Genomic DNA, 12,103 nt, shown 5'->3' with positions numbered 1-12,103 from the left:
AGAAGAGACAAATTTTGCATATTAGTGGCACAGGGTAATAAAGGCAGCAGTCCTAGGCTTCACTCTGCTGAAGCACGTATGTTGACAGAATGAAGAGCATTTCAGTTCCTATTTCTGTGGTGAGGATATCTCATCTGGTCTGCTCGTGAGCACAGTCCTTCTCAGGGATGATATTTACTGGTGGGTTGGAAAAGAGTTGGAAGTGGAGACTCAAATGAGTGCTCCTCTTCCATGACAAAATAGCTCATTGCAGCTCAGAGCAGTCTTGGTATGCCATGTAAACATGATAATGATCTTATTTTCAAAAACATTTTACAAAACTTGCTTCTTAAATACAACCTTGAAATCCTCACCTGTTTAATCCCATGTCACCCAAATCACTGAAACACATTGTTCATAAACACACTGAAAATAATAAAAATGGTAGTTTCAATAAGGTGCATAGTGCTATGATTTTAAAAAATTAAAGCTATTCACCTTTCTGCCAGTACTTTATTTGTATGTTAGGTAATTTGTACCTCTTTTTTTTTAGTGTAAGTCTCATCTCTGTGGCTGTCTTCAAACATCCCAGTGAGCCAACGAAAGTGTAAATACATATTTACTATTTGTTCTTGTTTTTTAAATGTAGGTGTTATTTCAAAGGCCAGACAAGATATTACAGTGATTAACTGAGGTTTCTTATGCATTTGAAGAGTGGACTGCATAGCAGTTTGACTCAGGCAAAGGTCAGCCACTGAACAAATTTAAGATACAAGAAAGCAGAAATATACATATATATATATATAGGCCAGTGTTACTTTAACTTAGACAGTGAGAGCTGAAGTAGACATTTATTGCATATATATAAAAAAAGAGAAAATAAATTAGAAAAAAACCCATGACAGATACACTGAGGCAATAACTAGTGGGAGGAAATAACAATTTATGTTAGGCTTATATTTGATAGATATAAAACTTGAAAATGCTGTGCTGCACCTGAGGTGCGCTGTGCAGAGTAATTGAAATGAATCTTGGACTGCCTTGAAGGACATTTAGCAGCTGTTCCTGTTTATGTTTCAGCTTCAGAATTATTTTAGAGGTATTTTTTGTATTTTCCTGGGAAGATCAATCCTGGCAACTTTGTCTTGCAAATGTGCATTTTTATGTCACCTGCACTGAATGAAAGAAATTGGAGTGTGACTTCTGTGTTAAATACCACAGATCTCCAGTGTACCATGACAGGAATTCAGGCGGTGTGAGACATTTGGCAAAATGATATCACAACACTGATGCCTCTCCGTTTAGCTGAGAAGCAAGCAATGAAACTCTCAAGCTTGCTAATGCCTCCCTCTTATGAAAGCAATGAATCTGGTCTGCAGCTGAGGTATTAAAACCAAAGATGGAATCAAAACAATGCAAAAGTTTAGCTTCGAAAGATCAAAAGAAGTGTAGCTTATGTGTAAACTATATACTACATCACAATTCATATTCATATAGCTCCTTCCAACAGAATGTTGCAAAACACTTTATAGGGATGGTTGAAAGCAAAAGGCAAGCATTAACACAAACTTTACAAGAGAATATGCTGAGGTTATATAGACTTGTTCCTGACTGGTGCTACAATGTCATAGATGCGTTTTTTTTTGGCTCTGCTCTACAGATCTTGTGGAATTTTGGGTGAATCACCCAATTTTCACATCCTTTCTTTGTCTTTAAAATTGAATTCTGCTTACTCTTATAAGTTCTTTTTTCCTGCCTTATCTGTCTAGTTTGTGAGTGATCCAGCCTATAAATGTAAATAATGTGCATGTGAGAAGGAGACTCCAATCCATATGCTATACTGTAACCATAATGACTCCACTAAAAGACCTATGGGTTTTGAGCAGTGGAGCGGGTGTGTTTGTAACAGGAACATAAACATACAGTAAATTATGTACAAGATTGAGAAATAAGATCACTGACTGCAAATCTGCAACCAATGGGTTCACAAACAGCAAAGCCACTTACTTGCAGTGCAGTGAGATCTCCTATCAGGGATATTAAAACTCTACTGTGTAAACTGGAAAAGGATGATCATGGATATTTCAACAGTATTCACTGGCACCTCTAAAATGTGGAGAAAACTGGCAATATTCCATGTTTGTCGTTTCTTCATCTAGAATACAACTGCAAGTGGTAATGCTTTCCCACTCCCTACCTCCTGCCAAGCTTGCTAGCATTGTAAGGAATCCATTAGGATGATGATGATAAAGAAAGGATTAATGAACTTGGAAGTGTGTGTTGAAAAACACGGATGAAGAGAATCTGGAAGATGTGTTGGAATGGGTAAGGACAAAACAACTTTAGATATAGGTGACTAGCTCCAAAGAGGCTAGGGATCAACTTTAGCATTTTTGTTAAGGTATGATTTACGATGCCTAAGAAACAACCAGTGTAAAGGATGTTCAGCAAACACAGGAAATTGTTATCTTTCACTGCTCTATATTTTGAAGATTACTACATAAACTGCCTTTCTAACAGATTTAAATTTAGAATTTCCTAAATAGTGGCTTCCCTGGTTATTGAAAAGAGACACTATTAATCAGGACAGTTCCAGCACTCTGCCGGCTTTCACAAGTCTAGCACATGCTGAACAGTATCATCAGCAAGGTATGACATTGTCTTAATTAAAAAATTGATCCCAAGGTTATGCTGCCAAAAAAATAAAATGCTGCACATTATTTCTTATGTAAAAAATAATCTAAGAAATGATTTAATAATGAGGCCATATTTTGAGACATAGGTTGTGGCTGCCTCACCATCCATTGATGCATGCGTGTGCTCTGATTTGGAAACAGCAGCTAACCTGCATGGCACCCTGTGCTACATCTGCTGCTGTCTTCTGCAGCAATGTTAGCAAGCAAGAGAAGAACAAAGGAGAAATATGCTGATATTTTTAGGTGAGGAAATAAAGGTCAAGTAAATTTTTAAGCAGCAGCAGCTTTTTTTTTTTTTTTTTTAAGCCTGTTTCTCTGTGCTCTTGACAACTCAGTACCTGGAACAGTCATGCCTGAAGCTTGAGCAAGTTTCCTTTCCCGCTACGGCACAATTCCAAATGTCACAGAAACATTATAAAGTGTACTGTATTTTGGAGAAACTTAATTAATTACACTGCAGTAAATTTTAGCTTCACTGCAGATTCACTCTCTGTAGTATCTTTCTTTTTCTTTTGAACACAAATGTATATTTTTGCTCTCACCACTCACCTTCTGTCCCTGTGTAATGAGATAATGCAACCTGGAAAAGATTTTTGGTTAGGACTCTGCTCTGCACTGAAGCCTGATTTCTCTCACCCAAGGTCACATTTAGGGAAAGAGCCGGTGAGATACTTTCCTTCCAAGCTTCCCAGCCTGGCTTTGCTATTATTAGTGACTCCCTTGAGCAGACAGGGCACCCATCCTATCACACTTCCACAGGCCATTGATGTGGACACTCTGGGGAAAGGTAAGATGTAGTTTCAGACCCACTCGAGCAGCCAAGGAAACTGAATCAGGCTGGTCGCCTAGCTTCTTCATTGACTGTGTGGATAGCAGAGAGATGGTAAGTCTACCATCTTCCCAAGTTTTGTTAATAAAGCTGATAAATTAAACTGTCTTGTGAACTTGTCTTCATTTAAGTAACTTTTGAGATACTGAATCTACAGCTACAGGAGAAACTGGTGAAGCAGAAACCTTTCCCAAGCTGACATTGGTGATTCTGATATAATAAACTTGTATCTGTTATCTAAAGAGTATTTTTCCTTATTTTAACCTAATAAAAAAGGACAGTATCCCTAAGGTTAGTATATACTAATGAGATGAAGCAGGAGAGATGACTGAAATGAGATCCAGTGTGACACAGCTGCCTCCAAAAAAAAATAAATCTATGACTTGAACAAAACACACTGGGACAATCTAGTGTCTCAATTTCCAGTGCTGTTACCATGGTTTCTGTACAAAGACTGGAGAGCATTACAAGTATATTCTTTGTGATGATGAATAAAAGGCATATTTGAAATGGGATAATAAAATCTTGGGTGACCTGTCACAGACCATTGTGACAGCTACTAGTGACAACTTACATTTGCCTCTGAAACAACCTAAATGGAAAGAAGGTAAATCAATGTATTTTAAATACACTATTTCCCCTGCCTTCCTGTTTTAGTTTGCTGGGGTATAAAAATGATTTAGAGAAACAGGAGAGTAGCACAGTTAATATAAACCATTTTGCTGTTCTTGATAACTCCTGTAAAGACAGCGTGGCAGTCCAGTGTCGGGTCACACTACATGTTTTGTTCAACAAAATGGCCTCAGCTCTGTTGTTTTAATCACTGTCGAAGCTCAGATGTAGCAAGATGTATGCTATTAGTCACGGCTGACATACTAAATTTATTTACTGGGCTTTACACTATCAGAGTTTGGAAGTAGGTTGGAAAGATCCTGAAGCTAAATGTGAATTCTAATTTCAGTTCCAAGCTTTATCCAAATATGCTTGACTCAATTCATCTATGTCATGAAATTCTACCAAATAATTGAAAATCTTTGGATGTAGAGTTCTTAAGTCTTTGGGTATACTGGAACATAATAAAACTAAGTTTTCAAAATTAGACATGTTAGTCTCCATCAAACTAACGCAAATACCGATTTTTACATGTGGAAAGTAACAAGATGTTCAACATGACATGTGAAAGCCAAGTAACTGATTTGATTTGAAATGAATACACATGTTGACATAGAGGATAAACCATGGCTGGTTGTACATAACCTGAGTGCTTGAAAACTCCCCATATATTTCATCACTACAATTATTCAAATGCAATGAAAAAATAATCTGATTTTGAACATTTGGCTAGTAGATAACAGCTCATAGCAGCTGAGCTGATCTAGTGATTCACTGCCAGTGAAAGGAGTCCTTCTTCCTAGGACTTTCTCTTTCCATTTCCACTAATTTCCCTGAGCTGACTCCAGGGGAGCCTACCCCAAGAGATGACTGAACTTGTTGATCTAGGCAGAAAACTATAGTTTTCTTTTTTCCTCAATTAGTTCTCTCTTGGCTTATCGAGCCAGGCTGAACACTTGAGCATGCAGCGTCTGAGAGAAGGTAAGTAGAGAAGACATAACAAAAGGAACAAGACAGAATTTTGTTCTTTGATGGTGGTAAGCTACCAGATTTTCAGAGGGACCCACACTCAGTGTGATTTTTGTGTGGCTTCTGGAGCATAGTTTATGGCATAGTTCTATGTTAAATTAGTGGAAACTCCTAAAAGGAAAAAGTAGTTTTGTTCTAAATTAATTTTAATTAAAAGATAAAAGCCAGTATTAATGAAAGCATAATACTCACAAATTAGATAAGAAATTACTGAGTCTTGTTCTAAACAAGGAAGTATTGTATAAGGTGACTCGATGACTTACCTTAAAGGAGATTTCATACTGCTCTCCTCCCCATATTTCTAATCCTGGATCATAGCCTCCCAGCTCCCAAAACCATTTCCGGTTAACAGCAAAAAGACCCCCAGCCATTACAGGAGACCTGAAGGATGAATAAAAGAAGCTATGAACGACAGGAATCATGCCATGCTTTAAAAAACTGAGAAGATTAGCAATGTACAGGGACAAGCAATAATGAAGATGTTTGAACCATGTGTGTGTGGGCTTCTGTGTGTGTGTGAATGTAGGTGGTCTGGCTTCAACAATTGCAAAGCTATGGAAGGCACTGACAAAGGTTTGTACTGTAAACAGCCAACATTTACTTTTCTTCAGCTTAAACGGACTCTAGATGAGAAACAAGCAATGTGATAGACATGTAGATAGCTATAGAGCATGACAGACAGTCATGCACAAACACCAGTTTAAAAAAACCCAATGAATTATTACATAAACCCATGGAACAAGAAGAAAGGGACTTGGGGAACCTGCCGAAGTGTTAAGGTAGTCTCCTTATTCCATGTGAAGTAATTCACATATCAAAGTTCGTAAAAGTTTTCAGTTCATTTCAGTGTCATAGAGGCTGGCTAGAGAAAGGTAGAAAGGTGATGGCAGATGGCTGCAGAGTAGCTGTTGGGAGTTAAACATCTGCAGTTCTACAGCACCATTTAAAACTCCTGAACTTTGTCTCACAGTGGTAATTTAATTCATTGGCAAATAATTTGCTAGGTTTCATGTGTTTCCATTTATTCCATGAATAAATGTGGAATTTACTTGAATGATCTCAGCCTTTTCCACAGACAATACAGAAAACAAATGAGATATTTAAACCTAGTGTTAGAGAATATTAATGAGAAGTACATTTTAAATGTATAAGCAGGACTTTTTAACTGGAAACAATGTGGGTTTTCTTTGTTGCCTGTTTTATTTGTTTGGTGTTTTTTTTTTGTGGTGGTGTTGTTTGTTTGTGTGTGTTTTGTTTTGGTTGTTTTGTTTTGTTGTGGTTTTTTTTCACTACCGAGAACATCATGTTTCTAATGCAGTAAATACAATGTCAGATCTCAGGATTTAAATGTTGCTCACTGATTGCCTGAAATTGTGGTGGAAGGGGGATAAAAGGGATCTTCACTTAACAGTGAGGAGTCAACAGGCTGAAAAAAGTCCAATCCACCTGTTCAATCAATGCAGGTGAACACTCATATAATGAGTTTTAGAGCAAGACGCTAGAAGCAGTGCCTTCCTGATGATGCCTGGTCAGCAAAAGACATGTAACTCTGCCTGTGTAAGAGACACCTGGATGGCTTCCAGGCAGTGCTTCCTTATCGGAGAACAGACATGAAACCAGATCCTATGCCATATGCTTTGTAACACTGCAGCCCCTGAGGGAAAATCATCCCATCTTGAGGCATTTTTATTCTGAATTACTATTGGTGGCTTGTTTGGAGCTATGGAAGCAGGTGCTACCACCCCTGAAGAACTGATTGGCAAATAAAAGCTTCACCCTTTGTGACTGATTTAGGATTTGGCAGTGAATTCAGGACTGGTAGGTATCACAGGAATCAATGCATAAGTTAGAATTTTATTAAAGAGTTAACAACAAGTTAAAGGAACATAATTCTGCCACATTTTCTCTGCCTTAAATTTTTTTATAGTTATTTTTTGGCTAAGCCAGGGGAAAAGGTAAAATAGCAAGGAGACAGCTGAGTGGCCTCTGCCACCACTAGGATACCAGTGAATCCCCACATGAATCGATGTTAGAACATGATCCTCTCAATTGCATTCATGGTAACGAAAAACATTACAGATATTTTACTTTTCACTTTTATAAGATAGTTTTTAAAATGTACATAAATGTAAGATTATATCTTACATTAAACTCCCTGTTTTAACAACTAGGGAGGCCTGTTTTAACAGACTAATTCTATTTTCCTTTAGAGATTATACTTTTAACAGCACAGAGAAACTTTGTGAAACAAAGCTGCAATATCCTAACTGGCAAGGCCATTCACTGTAACATACACTGAATGTAATACTTTTTTACTTCTATTGACATTTCATACCTCAAATATTGACTGTTCTTTCCACATATGAATACATTAAATGGAGACTTTATTAGGAACATTCCCCTTGGGATTTGGACTACTACAATACATTTTCAATTCCTATCAAAGTAAATCTAATTTCAACATGTCCTTTGTGACTCGAAGTTGTAAATAATCAAAACGTAATATCCTTTTATAAAGATGGACTTGCATGGAGAATGCTTGTAACTGAATCTTTACTGGCAGAAGAAATGAAGTCTCAGAAATCACTGGGAAAATGCAACTTTTCTATAATTCTCTTAGGTACATCTTTCCTGAGCATTTCTTTTGACACAGTGGAGGGCTTATCAAAAGGAAGAATTCCTGCAAGTGAATCATATGGAAGATGGAAAAATCAAAGACTTCAAATTGCAAAATAATTGGCAGGTACTTCCAAAAGCCACTTTATAACTTATTTGTAGATTTTTCCAGTCGTAATACTGAGTAAAGAAACCCTTTATTATTTAGACATTAGTTCATGAGAGTTCAGAATTTTATTACAATTAGCAAAACTACCAAACAATGACTGGAACAGCAGAAAACTAATGCTTCTTGCACTTATTTTAAAAAAAGAAAAAGAAAGAAAAAAGATATTTCATGTAATGTTGCTCCATCCTTTTGTTTTATTTCACAAGTTGTTCTGACATTTTTTGTTTTGCAGGAAGGGTGATGGAGAAGACACCTTTTTGGTTTTCATTGGAGTGGGATGAGCAATAAGCTGTGTGAACCTGACCACTTGGCACAGGATACTTGCATCTGTTGCTGAACAGGCCTTAAACTGTCTCAAAAATAGGGAGATAAAAGTCCAGTCCTACAATCATGACTGATACGAAAAGTCCTTTTGTAGTCAATAGGATCACTCACACAGATAAGAACTGCTCTGAGACCAAAAGAGAAGAATTAATCTTGTTTAATGGCTTCCAAACAGAAATGTCAAGTACAAAGCTATGTTTGTAGAAGCAATTTTTCATGAAACATCCTATTCAGACACTTAACAATTAAACTTGAGTAATTACATTGGAAAGCTGTAAAATCCTTATAGTGAAAAACTTAAAAGGACAGACTCCCAAAACATCAGAAAAGCTGAAAAAGCTAAGGTTGCTAAACTTAAAAATAATTCTAAAAACCTTCCATATGAGAAGTACTGCACAGACACAGTGACTATACCCAGAAGAACAAAATTGCAAGTAAAAGTCAGCTGATCCAAAAATGGCCCAAGAAATCACAGATCCTTGTGCTGAGATGGAAAAAAAGTTTGATTGAGTAATACTGCAAAAGAAATAAACCACCCCAACACAAGACAGAGAAGAATTTTGTAAATTCTCATAATTTACAAGCAGAGGAAGAAAAGAGATAATCTATGAGTTTTCAAGGTAAGAGAAAGACTGACACAGACTTAAAAGAAGTGTGAAGTTACTTACATTAGAAGTCAGTGTGGTATATTGCAAACAAACAAAATGCATAGCAGGGTTTGGAATCACTGCATTGCCAGACTGATATATAAATTGCACCTAAAGGATTCATGAAGATGTGAAAAGAAAAGAGGAGCTTTGATAGCATGAAGAAAGACACTTAGGAAAGCACCTGTGCTAGATGATGTGTGCAGTAGGTACACTGATGTGGAAACTGGAAGATGCCCGATGACACGTCTATTTACTGTCACAAGTCAGGAGGTGAACACAGATTTGTGTGATCTATTGTTCAACATAAATACTACACTGTGCATTGATCACTGTTGAACTGAGATGATGCTGCTGCATACTGAGGAACTTTGGAAAGGGCTGATAGGGATCATCTGCCTGGAACAGCTGAAATTTGGTCATTATAATCATACCCAGTGAATGGCACATTACACTATGCATCTGTCTATCACCCAGACGGATTAAAGGCTCTGTGCTGAACTATTGAACAGAAACAGATGAATGCTGAAAAGATCCGTCCACCTCATGCAGGATGAGTTAGACAAACTGACCTTCAGTGCCAAAGCAACTGGCATGCAGTACAAAAACTGGAGTACATGTCAGCACACACAGAGTCGGCACTGGGTCCTGTTGACTTTGTGGAATCATGGATGTGACAGTTGAGGAGGAAGGGCACTGTGTTGCTGCTGACACAGTGACAGCTCCAGAAATGACTGGTGACCTACTGAGTGTACCTTGAAGTTGAGCTTGTGCACTTTTTATTGTGAATTTCAATGTCTTGCTAATCAAGGAGTGTGCTCCTGTACCCTAGTGATACAACACGAACGCACCTCAGAAGAGCGAATAAATTAAAATACCTTGTTTCAGTGATTACTGCTTCTGGTGCTCTCTGCAGTGATTCCTGGTACTGCACCAAAGCTTCCTAAAGCAAACAGCAGAAGCTGACACTAATGCTAGATAATAAAATATTTTAATAAAACTAAAAATTAAAATCTATGTATGTATAATGTTAGAGACAGACTTGGTCACTTGTATGAAATGAAGTGAATGCAGAAGTACAAGAGAGTGAAATTAAGATGAGTTGATTGAATGGCGAGGAAGTAACATAGATTAATAAAATAGATGACAAAAATATGAACTTAAAAGTTTGCTCCAGCTAAAGATAAACTGAGGGACAGATTCTATACGAAAAAAATGTTGATGTAGCTGGAATCAATACGATCAGACTTACTGAATTTTTCAAGAAGTAAGATAAAAACTGGAATCTTCTGTATACTTAACCCTTTAACCACCTTTATATATATATACTTTGAAATGTATTTTGAAATGTATTGAACTTTTTTGCATTTGATATTTCCGTAAGGCACTGCTTTGTTTTATCTTTTATCCATTCTAATAACATGAGTAATCTCCATGTTTATAAAATCATCAACATTTGAAAAGTAAAATTTTTATCTGTGACACCAGCCTATGGGATTTACTCTTTCTTTTTTTCCTCAAGAACAAGTGTTCAGTATTCTGAACAACTTTCTCCCTTGATGAATTTGTGCCTCTGTGTGTACCAAATGGTGACACAGGTTTTGCAAACCACTGCATTCCTGATGTCCACATCATTACTTTCTTAGAGGGTCTAGAAACAGTATCTTAAAATATATGGCAGATCAACTAAGGAAAGGGTCTGTCTTAAAGCTGATTTGCTCCCCATAAAAAACTTTCTCCACCCCAGGAGTCATTTCACTGTACATTCAAGGCTGTCACCACAGTACGCTGTAACCTGCCAGCTCATTTTTTTCCTCTGTCAATGTATGTAACTCTGAAGTTTGAAGTACTTATGGTAAGGTACCCCAGCGATTTTCACAAAGCAAACTGAAGCTACTCACACAAATTCTAATTTGTAGAGCTGCATCCCACTGTGCAGACTCCTTCTACATATCCAGTTGCTTTCAGTAATCTGTATTCACTTACTAAACTGCTGTATAATTTTATTGTCATTCTTAAGCAGTTAGGATTTTCTTATGTTAATTCTTCTGTGCTGTATCTTTCTAATGAGGGGTTTTTTTTGCAAAATCGATCATATGTTGACAGATTTAATAGAGATGCACAGTCTCCACCTTACATACAATAAATCAATAAATACCTATGTATATGCATACATATTTCATATATTTCTACTCCCTGGCATCCAATCACTATTTTAAAGTGATAACTAAACTATGAGATATCTGTCCTTTAAGAGGCATAGCAGTAATATTTCACCCATGTTTATTTCTGTGCTAAATGTTTTCCTGATTATTTTCCCCCAAATAATCTCTAAACCACTCAACCTAAGAGATCCCTCATCCATAGGCTGGCACAAAATGACTAACAGTGCAATAAGTATCTTGCTTTTTAAGCAGTTCCATTTAAATTCTAGTAAATGCCTACAACAAAATAACCCTTTTCCAGAGCAGAATCACGTTCAGGCTTAGCAGAGTTCCATTATATTTTAACTTCAAGTAACGTCCTTCCTGGACAACTCAAACCTGTGAAATGCTAATGTAGCAGAAGAGCGGGTATGTACACAACAGTACCCACTAGTGACAGTAGCTGTTTGTGACAGGCTGTGACAAAGTCCCACAAACTTCTCCTGACTCTCCGCTTCTTCCCAGCATAGAAGGCCCTATTATGCAAAATGGCAGTCAGAGCCAATTGACTTTGACTTGTGCTTTTGCACCCTGCATCGCCACATAATTAAAAGTTGCTCTACTGAAATTGCAACAAGGCTTTATTTTGATGCCAAAGGTGGCATATTTTTCATGAACCTCAGAGTTCAAAAAGTTCTGGTAAAAATTTACATTCTTCCATAGTGACTGTTGGAGACTATGGCTAGTTAGTTCCATTATATGAAACCTGTGTAAGTGGCATTAGACATGTCTCACTCAATTGAAGCTTGGAAGTGTAAACGTTTAGCATTTAAGCAAATATGCTTTTAAGTATGAAAAAGAAAGAAAAAAGTATCCAGCTTAGTTTTCATGTAACCTATCAGTTCAAACCATTATTGTGCTGGAACATGTAGCAGCCAAGTTGTATTACTTAAAATTAACTCCCAAGGCCCTAAAAAAATACATTTCATTTTTTTAACTAGACTTTTGTTTGGAAGTAGTAAGATAAAACCCTATTCTTCTCCAATGGATAGCCAGAA

General features: G+C 37.0%; 1 protein-coding gene across 1 annotated transcript in view; it reads right to left on the bottom strand.

Moving 5' to 3' along the window:
• Window positions 1-12,103, bottom strand: part of GALNTL6 (polypeptide N-acetylgalactosaminyltransferase like 6) — a 461,920-nt gene that overhangs the window by 46,916 nt on the left and 402,901 nt on the right. Inside the window, exon 7 of the mRNA XM_051619401.1 lies at window positions 5,409-5,526. Coding sequence (XP_051475361.1) covers window positions 5,409-5,526 — 118 coding nt within the window. The remainder of the gene's footprint in view (window positions 1-5,408; window positions 5,527-12,103) is intronic.

The sequence above is a fragment of the Apus apus genome, chromosome 4, assembly GCF_020740795.1.
Source record: "Apus apus isolate bApuApu2 chromosome 4, bApuApu2.pri.cur, whole genome shotgun sequence".
NCBI lineage: Eukaryota > Metazoa > Chordata > Aves > Apodiformes > Apodidae > Apus > Apus apus.
The sequence above is the reverse complement of the archived record's forward strand: the minus strand, read 5'-3'. Positions and strand labels throughout refer to the sequence as shown.